This window comes from Pogona vitticeps, chromosome 14, assembly GCF_051106095.1.
Source record: "Pogona vitticeps strain Pit_001003342236 chromosome 14, PviZW2.1, whole genome shotgun sequence".
Classification (NCBI taxonomy): domain Eukaryota; kingdom Metazoa; phylum Chordata; class Lepidosauria; order Squamata; family Agamidae; genus Pogona; species Pogona vitticeps.
In genome coordinates this window covers 8,912,642-8,932,153 of record NC_135796.1, presented here as the reverse complement: position 1 = coordinate 8,932,153, position 19,512 = coordinate 8,912,642, and the positions used below count along the sequence as shown (strand labels likewise).

The following is a 19,512-nucleotide window of genomic DNA, read 5'->3' as shown; positions in this document are numbered from 1 at the left end:
AACACCTGAATCGCCTCCAGATTCTCCTCCCCCAGTAGATAGGCTCAGGGCCAGGCTTCGGGGAAGACTTATGATGAAAAGGTCAGAGGATTGCTTGAAGGCTGCCTGCAGTAACATCCGATCAACTAGCCCTGAGTTCTGACAGGATGAAAAGGCTTCCAGCAGTTCAAGGGTTGTTTTTACTATATAAACAGCTCTCAGATGGTTGAAAATGCATGGAAGCAACAAGTCAAATCTCTGGCTTGCATCCTGACAACCTTGAACCTTGTTCCCTGGACCCTTGGCTTTGGACTCTGACCCTGGACTACGTTGTGCGTTTTGGCTTTGGACTCTGACCCTGGAGTATGTTGTGTGAGTTGGCTTTGATATTTGGATATCGGCTCTGTATTCCCTCAATTCCTGACATAGGACTGGCTTATTGGACTCTGCTGTTGTAACCCCTGGGAACATGACATTTTCCATGTTCATGAGATTTTCAAGCAGTGGTTTACCATTGGTGATACCTAGGATGCTTCTGAGGCTGAGTTGAGTATTGAAATCAAGTAACCTGAAGCCTTAGCAATGAACAATCCTGCCTCCCCCATTGCTCATTCCTTTTTAGGAAATGCTCTAATTTAACACTTTGGATCCCAGAGAAGCTTCACAAATAATCCAGAATGGACATATCCGGAATGCTTTGCTACTGCCAGTAACATAAAGGATCTGCTGGGAAATATTTCAAGGACCCATTGAACGGAATCCTGGATGCATCCTGATCTCAAATCCATCTTCTTGTTATTAAGGGGAATGGTCAGAAACATGGAGTAATGATCTCCAAAACAGATGGCTCTACTCTGAAAAAGGAGAAGGACATTCCTTGTCTCTTTAGAAGTGTATGTGCAGGCTTTGGGGTCACTTCAAACATCCTTGGCTCTGGGATGGCAACCGGTTTTCTTTAAATGACATTAAGAAAGTTGAGCAGTAAATGAGCAGCAGAACTTCTGATATGGCATTAGGTTCTGTGCATCTGAGTCCCTAGATCATGTCACTGCTCGTATTAAGGCAAAACAGAAATGAAAACAAGAAGAAAGAGATGGGTAGTATCAAATGACGTCTCAGGAACAACCTCTAGGACTATTGAAAGGCAATAGACCTACAGTTGACTAGTTCTTGACCAATAAACAGCCCCAATGAAATGGATCAACATTTTATTAATGTGCTAACGATAGAAGCCAATATGGAAAGAAAGTTGAAGTGAGAACAGAGGAGAAGGGAAAAGGAACTACACAGTAGAAGAGGAGATGGGGAAAAGGAACTGCATAGGAGAGAAAAGTGCCTTTATGGATGAACTCGCGTTAGGGTTTGGTCCATGAAGGAAGCATGATTCTTCCCTAGAGCCAGGCACAGGAGAGCCAAATCCAAGCTCTCCAACATTTATGGACACGTGGATGTCTTCACCTTCTCCTCAAAGGTCTACGGTCGTGCTGACCTGCAACACATGGGGAAAGTTTGTTAGCTGCTTGTGCAAGAGATTAACAGTTGATGAAATTGCAATCTCATTCGAAGACTTGGTGCTCGTGGACAGAAAGCCTTCTGAGTTAGCAAAATATTGTGAGACAGGATTTCAAGTAAGCATGAAATGGCCTTAGAGAGTTGTTGTGGACGTCTGTATGTCTGTAGAGAACCGTGGGACTGAAGTGGTAAATAAAAGTGAGACCTCCTCATCCTTCAACATTTAATCCCATACAAAGTGTTCTATAGAAAGTGCATTGGAATGGGAACTTCTACTACGATCATTTGGAAGTTCTAGATCCAGTCCACCAACAATTCCTCTGGAGGTGCCTCTGTACATTGAAGCCAGATTTGTATGACGTATCATCCTAAATACAGAGCTCTGTGCCGGATTCCTGCTGGAACATAACCTATGAGAAGAACCAGAACTTTGGCTCTGCTACCCAAGTAGTTCCACCCTTTTAGAAGGACTTTACAAAGAAGTCAGTCTACGTGAAAAAGAAAGGTTACTTACCTGTAACCATGGTTCTTCGAGTGGACCTCTGTGAATTCACACATATGGGTTTAGTCTGCGCCTGCGCTGACATTCTCGGAGTATTCCAGAGCTAAAAGTAACAATGTTATGGTATGATCCCCCATGAGGCACATGCTCCTCCCACCCAAGATTCCCCTCAGTTCCTGCAATTTGTCCGCCGGGCACGAGAGTTATACAACAATAAGATACCCGTGACGGACAGAGGGGAGGATGGGCGGGTAGTGTGAATTCACAGAGGTCCACTCGAAGAACCATGGTTACAGGTAAGTAACCTTTCTTTCTTCTTTGTGGCCTCTGTGAATACACACATATGGGTGACTGGCAAGCTTACTTATTGGCAGGTGGGACGTCACGATAGGAAGGATGCCAACACATTTCTGCCAAATCCAGTGTTACTGCGTGTACCTACATGCAGCCAGTAGTGCCCCACAAAGGTAGATGGCATGGATCATATTGCTGCACGGTAATGTCAAGAATCTCGATTCAACTCTGGATGCAGCCAAGGTAGACCGCACTCCATGGAGCGAGGCTAAAGCTGATTAGACGGTGACTCGTCTGACCACTGGCAAGCCATAGATACAGTGTGGACCATCGATCTAGAGATGGATAGGATGAAACTGGACTTTCGAAATTAAAAGAATGAAAGCATAAAAAGAGCCTGTCATCTGTTTAGAAGCTCTGGCAGTGTCCAGACAAAATGCTGGTGAGCGTCTTACATAATTATTGTGGAGCATGTGCTCTAGAGGAGATGATGGTGATCTGAAGAATGATGGTGAGATGAAGCACAGATAAACATGAAAACTAGTCGAATAGGTCAGAAATGAGACATTAAGGTAGGAAGTCACTTTATCAGGAAAATTGAATAAAAGGTGGATCGAATCACAATCCAGCTATTTCCCATGTTCCCTTGGCAGATATGACAGCCACTAGGAAGGCTGTTCAAAGTAAGTAATTTCGCATTTGAAGAGAAAATGGGCTCGAATGGCGGGCACATGAGTGAATTTAGAATGATCTATAGACCATTGAGGAACAATGTGTTTACATGGAGGACAGGTGGTACTGAGTCCTGTGAAAAGATGTTTGACCCTAGAATGAGACAAAAGTTCTACGTACCAGAATCATCTGGTTAATGGGCAGCAGTAGCAGATATATAACATTTTAAAGCATAAATAGAAAGCCAAGTAGGCAACAGTTTCAAAGAAAGTTGGTAAGGTAGTTCTTTGTTTCATTATATTTAATAAAGATTTCATTTATTTACAAATCGACATCGAGTTTATGGTTTTCGAGCTCGATCGAGCACTGATGCCAAAGTGGGAGTATTTTCCAGGTTGGCAAGTTCATGGCCTATAGATGCGGATGGTAGACCATCCTTCCCTCCAAAGATAGGAGGTAAGTCACCAGAGGGAACTCACATGTGCCTGTCTATATCAATCTGAGACAGGCGAACTAGGACTACCTTGGTCATCAAGGAGGTATTTGGATCATGTTTGATTAGGAATTATGGTGATGGAATAAAAGGTATCGGAGGGAAGAGTTATGGCAGATTCCCTGTCCACTGCCATATGAAAATGTCCCCGACAGTGTTTCCATCCGCACCTGCACAGGAGCAATAAAACCTGTAGTCGGCGTACGGACCCCAGTGAATACATCGAAGGTCGCTACTTCCCAACGGTGACAGAACCGAACTTGCAGTTACTTGGATTAGGGATCCTCTACTTGGTCAAACAGCAAAAGATACGTACCACTATTGGAGTGGTTCGAGGCTGAGTCTTTATTGATTTAGCACTGAAGCATTGGAGGTCATAAATCTGGGGAGATGTTTGCTAGTATTTTTTTTTTAAAGAAAAATATACGCCATAGTACCAGTACAGGTAGATGTCCATATTTTGCAGGGGAAGGTTATTATCAAACTGATGCCCTGTACCATCTGAAAGACCTTGCAGATATTGAAAAATCAAATGGTACTGAAACCTTAGGAATTACTGATTAGATAATAGTGTTGAGGGTGGAATCTGAAACCTATGGTAGAATACACATGAAAAGATTTCTGAGACCAAGGATGGGACGGATGCCTCTGTCCTTTCTATGTATATAATAACACAGAAGTAGAAGCCATTGCATAAGCCAGATGTAGGAACTTGGAATATGGCATGTTTGTTCACGAGGCAGAGGTCTCTTCCTGGAGGATATAGACAAAAGAGTAAGTCTAACGTTACTCAAAGAGGAACAAAGACAATCATATAATGTAACCTTGAGAGATGTGGTGACATTTTTTATGAACCGAAATGTCTGGGAGGCTGAAACTCCAGATATAGTTGAATGGACTATGGGTAGAACCGAAAGAAGGATGAAAGGGCTGTTGGCCCGTATATAATTTAGCTGTTTTCCTATTCTGTGTAAAAAAAAATTTTTTTCTAGTGTCACCAGTCTAAGACTGAAGAGACTGGTACCATGTAATGGAAGACATTCAATTCTGTCCCTTGCCTCCTTGATGAGCCAGTGGATCCTGACTAGGGGAGCCTTCTATAGATACTAAGGATGCGACAGCAGCTGAAGCTCTTTGCGTGTCTAGCAGCAATCCTGTGTTGCTTTGCTAGAGTCATGGTCTCAGAGTGAGAATTTCTAAGCTGTTTTAATGGATTCCAAGTGAGGTAGAATCTTAGATCATAATTGCTCTAGGTAGGCACCTATCGTGATTGATAGTTGGCCACATGGAGCAGAAGTGATTGAAGGGAATAAGTCTCCCTGCCAAAGACATCACTGTTTCCATATTCTTATTAGTAGGGTTCAGGGAAATCATTTCTTGTTTGAGATGAACTTGTTCTACGACGATAGAAAAGGGACTGGTGTCATCCCAAAATTTCTATACCATTTCCTCGTACCTTGTACCTGTGCTACGGTCTTCCTAGATCTTTAATAGGAAGTGGCTTGGTGCAATCATCCTTTATTAGCTTCAGCATAGTTAGTATAAATGCTCAGCTAATCTGGAAAAGGCGGTTCCTACATTCCCAATCGACGGGATGCGGTGAACCGAGAAGTGACCTGTGCAAATGAAAAGAAGCACACTGAAGGTGACAGAGGATGATAATGGATCACATCATATTGGATGGAGATTCGTTCAAGGAGTGAGATCCGAGCTTATGCCCAGAATTGGCAGATAGTCAATTCGAAGCCGGGACCGGTCGTGCTCGATCATAATGGGCCTCGACACGAGATGGATTGGAATTTGGAAAGCATCTTTTCCTGCAGAAGTGTAGATATGATATGAAAAAACAAGAACAAAAATCTTCTCCATGTTGAGGTCGATCCTAATGGATTCAACATAAATCAAAGATCGTGGCAAAGCTGGTAGCTATAACAGAAATGAGTCAAACAGATAGATTAGTCAACAACAGAGAAGTAAAAAGACCGCTCAGTTTTGCAGTCCTACCTGCAGTTCTGCCGGTCAAGGCACTGCCTCCCACATGTCTAGGGGCGGCGGCTGGTAACTTTGGGGTTGAGGCTTTTAATGTTCCCGGAATGCCGTAGGCAGATGGGAACATCTTCAGGCTCTTGCAGATGTTACAGTGCAATGACTGTGTCGCCTTCTAGAGCCTGAGCAGGTTATAAAGAATAACAACTTTTTTTCTGGCTAAAAAGCCATACACCAACAAATGGCAGGTCCTAACCTGTCAGTTGCTTAGACACTGGTTTTCAGGCGTATTGAGCAGCAGTGCGCTCGTGATGCACCTGCAACAGTGCCTCCTAGTGATGTGGGAGGCCTGAATTGTAAGGGTGCACAGGAGCTACCCACAGGGTTGGCACCACCAAACTCCATAAGTGGTGATGATAATCCCCCATGGCAGAGGAGTAAATGGCTACATGGCACCCCAAAACAAGTAACAACGCCAATTAAAGAACTCCTCATCTGTTAACAGTAAAAGAGTGCGACCATCTGCGACAACCAAGAGGGGTATAGGAAGATTGGTTGGAAACTCTTCCACCCCCCCTGTGACTCATGTAAGTCCCAATCCTGAATAAGGAAAACCCTCCTGATGAACAGGGGAGAAGACTGACCTAGCACGAGCCTAACCAAGCACAGGCTCAACAGTCATAGAACGGAGAAGGCCGAATGGATTAACAGCAGGTTCGGTCAAAGCTGCGAACATTGTGCTACTGAGTTCGAGGGAGCACTACACCTGTGAAGCCTATGTGGAGGCATAAAGCACTCCATAGCCCATGGGTCAGAATGATGCCAGGTAGAGCGGGATGGTGATGGTGGCCAAGAGCTCATAGCTCCTATCCCAAACAAAAGGGACTGGTCCTACGCAACCTTGTCAGTGTGTCAGGACCTACCTGAGGAAAATTATCCAGACTTACCTGACAGCGGCAGGGTTCTTGGGTGGACCCTTGTGAGTCCTTTCCCTATGAGCCTATGCGGGCACTGGCAGCTGAGACAGGGCCGCAGGCTACTTTGTGAGCCAGCCCATTGATAAAGAGGGCTGTTTTGTGCCAAATTAACAGCCACCTGCAGGTGCTACCCCAGGCAGGAATATCACCGACTAGCAGGGCTAGTGGTGGGAGTTGCAGCCCCCCCTTCCAGAGGCAAACTAGGGCTGTCAAATGCTGCCAGAAAGCTTTTGCCTCGGCACTTGGTTTTGGAAATAGCAGCCAGGTGAACAAGGCCTCTGATAAATCAGGCCCAATATGCCAAACACCCAAGGGCGTTACCCCAGACAGGCAAAACACTGACATGCAGGGCTAGCCGCAGGAGCTGAAGGGGCCCATTGTATCCCCAAAGGGAAAACCCAAGCCTTACCATATGTTGCTGGCACATCTACAGCCTCGGTGTGCAGTTCCCTCCAGAAGTCGCAGCTACATGAGCAGGCGCACGAAGGAGGGTTGGTGTGTGGCTGTCGCGACTGCCACCTCCTCCTACGTCACCACAAGAGATGACAGGTCACGATCCTTCACACACACATACACAACGTCGCTGCCACCAACCACACATAAACCTGACACTTCAGACTTAGTATGGATTTCAAAATAAAAATGAGGATTTATTGAATACAAAATAAAATGTAAATCACTGAGTAAAAGAATCACTTGTCACACTATATTTCTCAGACCTTAACCCTGCACAGTTCTTTGTTACTTAACACTCATTTACCTAACCTATATCTAACCCTGTCTACAGATCTTCTTTCAAGCCCTCTCTCAGCCCTCTATCTATCTAAACCTCTCCTCTTTGCACTTCACCCTTATATACAAAAACTCCACCCCTTTAAGACCCACCTCCTGCCCTGCCATAGGCCAGGAAACTCCAGCCTTAGCCAAGACAGGCAGGTGATATCATGGCACACGTCACATACCTTCCCCCTTTAATAAGTTGTTTTGTGGGGAAAAGTTAAGGTGCTTTTTCCCCAAAACAACTGAAAACAACATAAAGCATTACATTTCTCAACACAGTTTAATATAACTATATTATTCAAATATACTTACACGTCCACCATACAGGTATATAAAAACATGCAATGCATAAAATTTATCATAACACAACACATAACTGTCCAAACATTTTACATTGCCATATACCATGCACAGAGTCCATAAGTTCTTCAGATGTCGTCTTCCGGTCTTCTGGATAAGGCGTCAGCCACACAGTTTATAGTCCCTCTGATCACCTTAACCTCGAAATCATAGTCCTGCAAAAGAAGCGCCCACCTCATCAGTTTACTGTTCTGTGATTTCATAGTCCGCAACCACGACAGAGGTGAGTGATCAGTGCACAAGGTAAAATGTCGACCCCAGACGTAAGCCTTTAACTTCCAGATCGCGAAGATGATCGCCAGACACTCTTTCTCGATGGTAGAAAGACTCTTCTCCCTGGGAAGCAACTTCTTGCTCAGGTACGCCACCGGATGTTGGTCTCCGCTGTCATCCTGTTGGCACAGTACCGCTCCCACACCGGCATTAGACGCATCCGTGTAGATGATGAACTCTCTGCTGAAGTCAGGAGCATGCAGCACTGGATGGTTGGTTAGCACATCTTTCAGCCGTCCAAACGCCATCTCGCACTCTTCCGACCAGGAAATGCTGTTGCTGCTCTGCTTCTTTGTCAGGTCTGATAAAGCTGCAGCAATCTCACTGAAACCGGGTATAAACTTTCTATAATACCCTGCCAGACCTAAAAAGGATCTCACTTTCTTTTTAGTGGTAGGTCTGGGCCAATTCAGGATTGCTTCAACCTTGGCCTCTAAAGGTTTGATTAGGCCTCCTCCCACTATGTGACCTAGGTACTTCATCTCTGGGTTACCTAGCTGACACTTACTAGCTTTAACGGTTAAGCCAGCATCTTTCAATCTTTGTAGTACTAATTCTAAATGATGTAGGTGATCTTGCCAGGTGTTGCTAAAGACCCCTATGTCATCGATATAAGCTACAGTGGGGTCTCTACTTAAGAACGTCTCTACTTAAGAACAATCCAACTTAAGAACACCTCCATTTGCTAATTTTTGCTTCTACTTGAGAACAGAAATCCAAGATAAGAACAGGAAAAAAAACCTTTCCTGCTCTTTTTTTAACCTTAGGTCATCTTAGGTTAAAAAAAAAATTCTCCCCCTAGTGGTAGAGTACGTATTAACCAGCTTTGCATTAGTTCCTATGGGAACTAATGCTCCAATGTACGAACGCACCTCTGCATATCAAAAAAACTGCCAGAACGGATTAATTGGTTTTCAGTCCATTCCTATGGGAAATTTTGCTTCAACTTAAGAATGTTTCAACTTAAGAACACCATTCCAAAACGGATTAAGTTCTTAAGTAGAGGTTCCACTGTAGTTTCTATGGACGGAAAAGAGCAGATACGGATTAAATGGTTTTCAATGCATTCCTATGGGAAATGCAGATTCAACATAAGAACTTTTCGACTTGAGAACCACCTTCCAATACGGATTAAGTTCTTAAGTAGAGACCCCACTGTACCGTGAAGTCACTGAGCCCTTTCAGAGTATGGTCCATGAGCCTCTGAAATGTTGCTGGTGAATTTCGCAAGCCAAAACTAAGGACTTGAAATTCAAACAGGCCAAATGGACTACAAAACGCAGTCTTCTCTTGGTCCTTAGGATCAATTCTCACTTGCCAAAAACCTTTAGTTAGGTCCAAGCAAGAAATGTACCTACACCCCCCAATGGTTTCTATAAGGTCATCAAGCCTGGGCATAGGATATGCATCAGGTTTGGTTACTGCATTTAGCTTTCTGTAATCTACGCAGAACCTCACACTGCCGTCCGGCTTGTCCACCAAAACTATAGGGGCTGACCAAGCACTAGAAGAAGGTACAATAATCTGATCCTTTAGCATTTCATCCAGTTCCTTCCTAACTTTCTCTACATATGGCCCTGTTACTCTATATGGAGTTACAGATTGAGGGGAAGCATTCCCTGTGTCAATCTTGTGTAACACTCCCTTGGCAACACCAGGTTTGCTTGAGAACACTTCACGATATCTTGTCACTAGTGCTAAAAGACTATTATGTTGTTCAGTGGATAGGGTAGGGCTGATCTGCACATCCTGTGGATTATATTTTTGCTGCCCTCTCCCTTCCCAAAAGGGTAATTCAGGCTCCTCCTTGCCAGTGGCTTTCATCGCAAACAGCACATGGTTGGTCTCTCTGTAATAAGGCTTCAGGGCATTGATATGAACAACTGTCCTGCCTGAACCTTCCTCGTCCTCAATAATATAATTGAGGTCACTCATTTTCTCAATCACTCTGTAAGGACCATCCCATTTAAGTTGTAATTTGTTCCCTTTTATGGGTTTCAGCCTGAGAACATCATCTCCTGGGTTGAACTGACATTATCTTGCCTTTCGATCATACCATTGCTTTTGTTTGGCCTTTTTAGTGGTTAAATTTTCCACAGCTAAATCCATATTCCTCTTTAGGCAATTCATTAGGGAGTCAATATAGGCTACCACGTTTTGTGGATCATCTTCAAAGCATTGCTCCCAATTTTGCTTGATCAAATCTAGCGGTCCCCTCACTTGCCTTCCAAATAATAATTCAAAGGGACTGAAACCAGTGCTCTCCTGGGGTACTGATCTATATGCATAAAGTAGCAGCTGTAACTTTTGGTCCCAGTTATTTGGATTCTCTTGAAAAAAGTGCTCTGATCATTCTTATAAGAGTTCCATTAAATCTTTCTGTCAACCCGTTGCTTTCTGGGTGATAAGGGGAGGTTTCCAGGTGTTTGATCCCACAAATTTGCCATAACCTCTTCATTAGTCTGGATGTAAAAGAGGTTCCTAAATCTGTGATTATCTCAGAAGGAAAACCCATCCTACTCATGTAATTTACTAAGGCTTCTGCTACAGTCTGGGTCTCTATATTACGTAATGGGATCGCTTCCGGATATCTCGTTGCATGGTCTACTATAGTTAAAATAAATCTGTTTCCCCGCTTAGTGGCGTTGGGCAATGGACCTATGATATCCACCCCTAGACGTGTAAAAGGAGTTGAAATCACTGGTAATGGGCATAGCTTTGCTCTAGTTTTATCACAGTTAGAGCCCTGTCTCTGACAAATATGGCATCTTTGACAGAAACTCTTAATATGTTTACCCATATCAGGCCAGTAAAAGTTTTGGGCTATTCTTTGTTTGGTCTTATTTATCCCCATATGAGCTGAGAAAATGTCTGCATGTCCTTTTTCCAGAATCATAAGGCGATATTTCTCAGGCACCACCAACTGTCTCTTAACTTCAGGCCCCCCTTTTGAAATATTAATCAGTTTTTCCTTATAAAGTAAACCACCCTTAATAATAAAACATTCAGGGTACTCAGGTGATAAATCTTTATCAGTCACCTTTCTAAAACAGTCTTTTAAGGTGGGGTCTGCTGTTTGTTCCTTGACAAAGAGGCTTTTCTGAGGTATTTCAACTGAAAATGCCTCAGGTTGGGGTACAAATTTCTCTTGCTCTTGAGAGTTAGTCTCATTACTGGCTTCACTTTGTACTGATTGTGAACGTGTTACCACTAGGGCACTCTTGACATGCTTTGTTAAGTCATTACCAATAAGAAAAGGGGTAGGAATCTCAGAAGACACCCCCACTCTCCAAAATCCCTTCCAACCTTGATATTCAATTTTCAAATCAGCTACAGGTAATGAAACTAGTTCTGAACCAATCCCTTTCACAGATAGAGTCTGGTCAGCAATCATACAACTTTGTGGTACTATGTCTGAGTGGCAAATAGAAATTTGAGAACAAGTGTCTCTCAAAGCAGTATAGTTATTTTCAAAAATCTTTATTCTGTCCCCAGCAGATTCCAATAACTGAGAATTAGTCTCTATGTAATAACAGTGGACAACTTCAGCGAGAGGCAGCTCCTTCAATGTATCCAATTCAGAGCTCCTAACTGCTTCTGCCTGGGTTTTCATGGTAACAGAACTTTCAGTAGAAGAAGCTTGAGGTTTACTCTGAACACAAAATACAGCCTTTCCTTCTTTTACATTAACTTTCTGAGGTGGAATTTCTTTATTTTGCCTTGTATTAAAACATTGTGCAGCAATGTGGCCTTTCTTTTTGCAAATGAAGCAGATTCTCTCCCCCCATGAGCTTTTCCCATCAAATCTTTCAAGTTTCTCTTTTCCCTCCAAAACTTGTTTATTGTGCTGGCCCTGTTCTGAGGGCTTTTCACTAAAATGGCCGCCTACTTTAGTCTGTCTCTGTGCTTGTTCCTTAGAGAACTTTGGGTCCCATGTTTTCCTCACACCTCTCCCCTCACAACAACTAGGACCCCTTATTTGAGAAATAAAATCAGCTATTTGAGCAGCGTTTCTAACGTCAGTTGGTTTCCGTTCTTGAACTAAAAATTTAAGTTCCCCATGGAGTAAGGAATAAAACTGCTCCAGGTCCACAACATTTTTCAATTCCTGAAAAGTTTTTACATTCTCCTGTTCAAGCCACCGATCTAAACACTTTTCTAAGTTAAAACCAAGTTGGGCATAAGATTCATCTGATTTTTTGGTAAGTTTTCTGAACTTCTGCCTAATATGTTCTGAATTAATGCCAAATCGATTGAAAACCATTTTTTTTTGAACTCTGAATAATCTTTACTGAGCTCAACTGGCATATCAGCATACACATCAGCCATTTTTCCACTCAGGAGAGACCTCAAAATTATCATTTTCTCTGTTTCCCTCACAGAAAAATCAGCACAACTTCGTTCAAAGATTTTAAGGAAGTTTTCAGGACAATCCCCCTGTTTATATGTAGGAAATTTCTTCAAATCTGATTTTGATAACTGGCCTGGTTCAGTACCAGAATCTCTGTTATATTTATTGTTTTGGTTCAGTAATTCCAATTTCCTAAGTTCAAAAGCCATACGCTCCTTCTCCAGTTCAAATTGTCTTTGTCACTCTCTCTCTCTTTCCTCTTTTTCCAAGGCCCTTAATCTAAATTCGTGTTCCTGGGCTAATTGAATTTTCTTAATTTCTGATAACTGTTCACCATTAGCATCTTCCTGCACTGAGGCAACTCTTCCCTCACCATTTGACTCATCCCCAGACCAGTCTGACATCGCTTGGTCTCTTTGTTCACTCATTTCTGCCATTTGACTGCGTGTGAGAGGCATTTTACTAACTCAAAGGTTCTTGTCAATTTCCACGCCTCTGTTTAAAATACTTGTCTTCTTGCTGTGCTTTAGGTCTGACACTCTTCAACAGGGTATACCAACAGATACGGCTAGGCTTGTTACTGTAATCTCTAATGGCTTCTGCCCCTTCACTGGGCCTCTTGCCAGATTTAGAGCTACTTTAATTTTCTGCCCTTGGCTCTACTTCAAAATCCACCACAGCTTCACCCTCTCTCAGGTTCTGTAGTTCACTAGAGAAATCCCAAATCTTCGCTGCCCTTGGTCTGTCTGTCCCTTCCGAGTTCTCCCAACTCTGGACTCTCAGACCAAGTCACAACAGCCTCCTACTTTGGGCCAATCTCCCTCACAAAATGGACCTTCCAGAGCTCATAAGTCAGTTCCCTCACTCTGAAGTTTAGGTGCCTCTCCACTAGATCTGCTCCCCCCTGGAGACAAATCCTCGAGAGTTACCCACACCCCACTTCAGGTGCACCTAACTGAAATCCTTTTGCTCTTGTCACACTAGCCAAGGCTTTTCTGGGCAACTGGGCAACTGGACCCTCGTATCCCAACCGCTGGACACCAGTTTTGTTGCGACTGCCACCTCCTCCTACGTCACCACAAGAGATGACAGGTCACGATCCTTCACACACACATACACAACGTCGCTGCCACCAACCACACATAAACCTGACACTTCAGACTTAGTATGGATTTCAAAATAAAAATGAGGATTTATTGAATACAAAATAAAATGTAAATCACTGAGTAAAAGAATCACTTGTCACACTATATTTCTCAGACCTTAACCCTGCACAGTTCTTTGTTACTTAACACTCAATTACCTAACCTATATCTAACCCTGTCTACAGATCTTCTTTCAAGCCCTCTCTCAGCCCTCTATCTATCTAAACCTCTCCTCTTTGCACTTCACCCTTATATACAAAAACTCCACCCTTTTAAGACCCACCTCCTGCCCTGCCATAGGCCAGGAAACTCCAGCCTTAGCCAAGACAGGCAGGTGACGTCATGGCACACGTCACAGCGGCACTCACACACAGAGGCGCTTCCCATGTCAGGAGGAATCACTGACAGTCAGGGAAGGTGACCAGGGCAACAGGAGGCCCTTCTTCTCCTAGGGACAGGGCAACAGAGCCCTAACTCCTGCAGGGTCCCTTCAACAAGCCCCTTGAAACAATCATCCATCGATGATTCACCAGTCTCTCTCATGGTTGCTCATAGAGAGGGTGTGGTGAGACATGCCTCCTTTTCACTCTCTTCTCCTCATGAGATAGAGAGACTTAAGCTCCAACTCTGGAACGTCAAATGCCCGCCCTCATGTAGGGCTAAAAAGGGCCACGGCCGGACTGGACGGTAGCGCAGTCACTAAATGTCCAGTTGGAGCAGAGAGGCTATCAGGCGATCCTGAAGTCTGTGCAGGTAGAGCTGGCACGTCGTCTCCTCAGAGGCAAATTCGCTAGCCTCTGGCGAGGATTCCTCTGTTGATGTAGACTTCGATTTTAAGGACTCCTTGGCATTGTCGGGTCCCCTACTGCGGCCTGCACCTATCTGGGTAAGATGTAGCTTACTCAGGCAGAAAATCATTAATGTGCCTGAGAGTCAAAATGATTAGGCCAAAAAAGGTGGGAAAGGAGAAAGAAGCAAACAGTTGAAGTGTGTGTGTGTGTGCGGGGGGGGGGGGGTAAGCCAAATAGGGAAAGTATCCAATTTAGAGGGAATTGATCAATAAGCTAAGGGAAAAAACCCTGTGGAAATAGCTCTATGCTCTGTAGAACTTTACAGCACGGCGGAAAAAAAGGAACTGAGGGGAATCTTGGGTGGGAGGAGCTTGTGCCTCATGGGGGATCATACCATAACATTGTTAATTTTAGCTCTGGAATGCTCCGAGAATGTCAGCGCAGGCACAGACTAAACCCATACGTGTGTATTCACAGAGGCCACGAAGAAGAACCAGTTTTGCTGTTGACCCACCTTAGAATGTCACAAATAATATCTTTCCATTGCAGGTCTTTTTGTCACAAGGGAATGTTCAAAATTCGCTTACTTATCCTGACAAATTCTAATGGCATAATTAATTAAAACTTAAAAAGTAATCCAAAATTTTGAGGTTAATTTATCTGAATTTTGACAAAGTCAGAACTTCAGTGGCCAGAATCTTGTTGCTGACACTTATCGCACTAGAGTAGGCCCATTGAATCTACAGTGAGTCAGTTCCTCTGTATGTTCTATTGATTTAAGTGGACCCCCTCTCCTGTGACATTTGAGGCTCAAGTCTCTACGAAGAGAATCAACAGAGCATATGGAGGAAGAGCTTCAACGGTCCCTTATTGATTCAATGGGCTTACTCTAGGGCAATTCCTGTGCTGAGGAACAGGATTGTAGCCATCACATAAACACTGGATTCTAAATTTCTTACAAGAAACAACTTCTACATCCACTGGACAAGAGATTCATGCATTCATATTTGACTAGAGCAGTGCTTTTGTTTAGCTGTCTAAGGAAGGTTAAGCAACCTTCTTTAGACCCAAATACCAAGAACATTAGCTTTTAAGGGAGGAATAGGATTCTCACCAGCACATGACTGGATAATGAATTTGGGACGTGAGATTTCTTTGTGTCTTTTCAGATCACTTGTGTACATATGCAAGAATTCCCACGCTCTTCATGGAGGAATTACATGTCTGGAGTTTGGCAAAAAAAATCCTTTTGAATTACAAATCCCAGAATCCCCCAGCCAGCATGATAAATTCAATAGACATATTGATGGAGCAATTGGTCATGTGACTTCCATTATGTAGTCTAAAGCAGGGTGTAGTTTCCATGGTGGAAAAATATGTCCTTCAGGAGATCAAGGAGCTTCTAAGATTCTAAGGTGGAGAAAAACTGGCTCCTTTAAGTTAGAGTTTTGGCTTTGACGCAGTTTGGAACTCTACCTGACACATATACAACATGAGCCATCCCCAACTGGAATTATTCCATGTTTTTTAAAAGTAGGTGAGAATTTTCAATGGGAAAGAAGTAGCACACTAGCAGATGAAGACGGTTCTGTTCACCCACGTGTCCTGAGCATTGTCCCTGGGATTCCATATTCTCCTTGTGTTACTGGAGAAAGGCACCAAGATGTGAGATACGAATAGGCATAAATCTTAAATAAAAGTTGTGCAGTCTCCCGGAGCCACATTTGTAACCCTTTAGCTGAGGATAATACGACAGTGTGGAAAAATTCTTTTTAGATTACATGTCAGGGGAATCTGGGGAAAGACGGGTGCCCAGTGGCAAGGCTGGTAAAGGTCTCTGGAGCTCCATTCCAAAGAAGTAAAATGTCTACGCTCTGCCTTTACTTGGAAGCAACCCCTCCTAAGAGAAGAGCTTCCTTTTGCACTGTGCTGTTAATGAGCATGTATGGCTGCGACCCTGTGCAAGAGACTCTCGTAAGATTGCCTAGAATAGACAAAAGGCAGTACACTTCTATCTGGAAACTCTAAAAGTTTGCAGGATAAGGAGGTCACCTGGACCTCTCGGGAGCTAAAGCTACTTCAGCTGAAATTCCATTTTCTTGCTCTATTTTGCATTGACTGATAAAGTTGTTTTGGAATCTGGGCTTAGCCACAAAAAGACACTTCCAAAAACCTTGTCCCATTTCCCCAGTGTAAGAAAAGGAGCAAGGGGATATGGGTCCACCTTGCCATGAGGAAAGGCGTATCTAACCATTTGGGCACCCGAGGCAAGAAGATCCATGTTCCCTCCATTCTACCCTGGAGTGTGAGTGATGGCCCCCCTCAAGAACGAGGAGGAGAAGAAAGGTTGCCTCTCTCCAAAAAGAAAGGGGACACTTCAAAAAAGAAAGGGAAAATGGATCTCTTCTGGAGGTGTTGCTACATATATCCTTAACAGCAGTAGATTTGGTTCAAGAGTTTGTTGCTCTCAGATTCTGCTACCCTGGGGGCAAAGCTCACGTTCCCCTTCTCTGTATGCAGTGTCTGGAATCAGGACTGTGGACAGCGACCCCCTTTCTCAGATGCCTTTGAGTGTCTGAAGTCCAGAGAAGATGATGCCACAGGAAGCCTGCGAGCCTTTAAGGTGCCTCCAGACTCTTGGCTGCTTTGCAACACATTAACTTGTCTACTAGTTGCGCAGCTCATTGCAGAAAGACGGAGAGAGGAAAGAAGTGGCAGGTCAAAAGGGACCTGAAATCCTTTGCTGCAGGGATGATGAAAAGCTTGCTATGTATTAATGGCTGCTCCTACATGAAATAATTCAAATGTCAAGAGCAATATGAAGTCATGAGAAAATAAAGAGGGAGGAAAGGGTGAAAAAAGTACAATATTTTAACAGGGAAGGAAAGAATGTGACAAATACATGACTTACCAGTGATGGTGAGATGGGATCCTTGTCCAAAGAGTTGACCAGTCTTAAACTGTTCAGCACAGTAATAATCTGCCTCATCTTCAGGCTGGGCATTAGTTATGGTTAAATAGCCAGTGTTCCCAGAGGCTGAGCCACTGAATCGATCCGGGATCCCTTCTCCTCGGGTGCTGGAACCGTAGAGCACAAAGCGAGGGTGCTGCTTGTGTCTCTGCTGAATCCAGGAGACGGAATCCCAGCTCCCATCACTGCTCCTCCTGCAGGAGATTGTCACAGTTTCTCCCCGAGACACGGAGGCCGAGGCAGGCGGAGTCACTCTCAGCTGTGAACGGATACCTTGGGAAGGCGAAGAAGCAAAAACCATGAGCCTGACACATTTTCTGTTCTCTGAAACACCACAAAAGTGTTAAGTATATGTGCTAAGTATCTGTGGCTAACGCATGATGAAAACCAGCATGTAGCTGCGAGGTGGGATGTTCCTTCTCTAGAGACTTACAGTACCTGAGAGGAAGCTGAGGAGGGCGAGAAAAAGCACAGCCCAGGCCATGGTGAGCTCTCTCCGGAGGCGTCTGACTTTCCTTCAGAAAGATACCTGGACGGAATCCCCACCTCCTTCTTTTAAACGCTGCAGGACCAGAGAACAGCCCCTTCATGCAAATGTGGCCTCTGCTCACCGGCCTGGCAAAGATTCGTAGCTGTCTTTCTTAGCAATCTGCCAAGGAACATAGGAAAAGGGCTTGGAAATTTAAAAGATTTGTCTCCCTTAATCATGTGGCTGCTTATTTTTGGTTTTTAAAATACCACAAGAACTTTAATTTAATTTTTTATTTTTGGTCTCTTGCTGGAACACTTGCAGAACCAGGCTTCAGAAGAACTGAATACCAACCAGGCAAGGGTGGATTAACCATTAAGCACAATAAGCACATGCTTAGGGGGCATCAAGGGAAGAGGGGGCACCACAGAAGTTTTCCAGAGCTGAATTTAACATGGGCCATATGGTGCAATACTGTAAAGAGCAGCCATGAAAAAAATTACATACAGATATATACAATAATAGCAAGAGCGCTCAGAGAGCGTAGACCTCCACCAAGGGTCATGAAATCAAAGGGGGGAAAATCCTCCCACCACATAAATGAAAGCAGGGGGAAATTTGTATGCAGTCTGTGGAATTTGTGTACAATCTGTACAACTTCGGTAGAAAAGAAACGAAGACACACATACTCCAACAAAAACATAACCTCCTCGGTGGAAGTAAAAGTAATATTGATAGCAATGATAGAGGTTAATGATATATATTAATTATGGAAATACAACAAAATTAGAATCTGGTAGGTTTAACTGCCCCACGGTTCACGGAGGCCCATGTGATCGTTCTTGTCTAACTTCTAAGTCTTGTTCATGTCGGCTGTCCTGTCCAGTTGTCCCCTGAGGCTGTGCAAGGGTCACTCAGTATCCAGCGTGCCAACAGGCAACAACACACGAGCTAACAGACTTTGCCTCAGCCTCGCAAGTGTCTTCTGCTCTTCTGCATTGGAAGTGGCATTTTCCACTCAAAAAGAGGGACAGATGCTCTGTTATCTGACAGACGTATGCCAACACACCAACATTTCCATTTGATAATTAATTTTTTAAAAAATAAGGGAGTCGAACGACAGCGGGCAAGGAAGGTGGGACCCACACGCCAGATGCATAGGAAATGAATTGGCTACGGAGTGCACACTCAATGGTTGTACTGCACGATGAAATGTGGAACAAATATAGTATCAAGTGGATCACAATAAATGTAGCCGTTAGTTCTTGAGATGCCACAGAATCTTTGTTTGTGTATCTGTCTGTTTTGCTTTCATTTTGGTTTGGTTTTGATTCATCTGATAGGCTTTCCTTGAATGGCTTTCCATTTACAAATGCATTTGCTTGACACTGCTGCCCAGTTTTGTGGGTGGGTTGGGGCATTTTTAAAAAGGCCTTTGCATGGTTTTAACAGATTTGCCTCTGCTTTAGGTGCCTGGTTGCCTGGAGGGAGACCTCCGTAGAGCTGTGACTTTTTCGGACTAAACCACACATCTGGGCCCCCGTCCCTGAAAGGCAAGGAAGCTGTGAAGCCGTAAACCCCTCTGAGCTGTTTAGTACTTTGCACAGTTCCTCACTTAGTGGTTTGCAAATGTGCACACCCCACTCTTGCAGATTAGTTTGCCTGTATGTAAGTTTTGCAAGGGTTGCTTGTTTTGGCTACTTGTCTGCATGTGATTTTTGTACTTGGGCCAATCCAGCTACCAACTTCAGGGTCATGTGTGGCACAGCCAAGGGTTCACTTTGCTATAAAGGTGCAGTCAGAATCCAAGGATATTATGAACCTACGGTCCATCCAGCAATCAAGGACAATGCCTTTCACCGGGAGAGAGAAAGAAGCCTTTTGCCAAGAGCCGCCCCACATTGGGAACCCATATTTGGAAGATGCTTTGCTTCGGGATTACCTGGAATCGCACCTG

At 43.9% G+C, this 19,512-nt stretch overlaps 1 protein-coding gene across 3 annotated transcripts in view; it reads right to left on the bottom strand.

The window, feature by feature from the left end:
• LOC140702678 (Ig lambda-1 chain V regions MOPC 104E/RPC20/J558/S104) overlaps positions 1–19,512 on the bottom strand; it is a 255,235-nt gene that overhangs the window by 229,425 nt on the left and 6,298 nt on the right. The window contains exons 3-4 of one of the 3 annotated variants that reach the window (XM_078381653.1): positions 17,027–17,359; positions 1,171–1,468 (exon numbers count right to left, since the gene is read on the bottom strand). In XM_078381653.1, the coding sequence (XP_078237779.1) occupies positions 1,434–1,468; positions 17,027–17,359 (368 nt within the window). In that variant the 3' untranslated portion in view covers positions 1,171–1,433. Of the gene's footprint in view, positions 1–1,170; positions 1,469–7,040; positions 7,711–17,026; positions 17,360–19,512 lie in introns of those variants that run through there. The other 2 variants (XM_078381654.1, XM_078381652.1) reach the window with 2 other exon arrangements.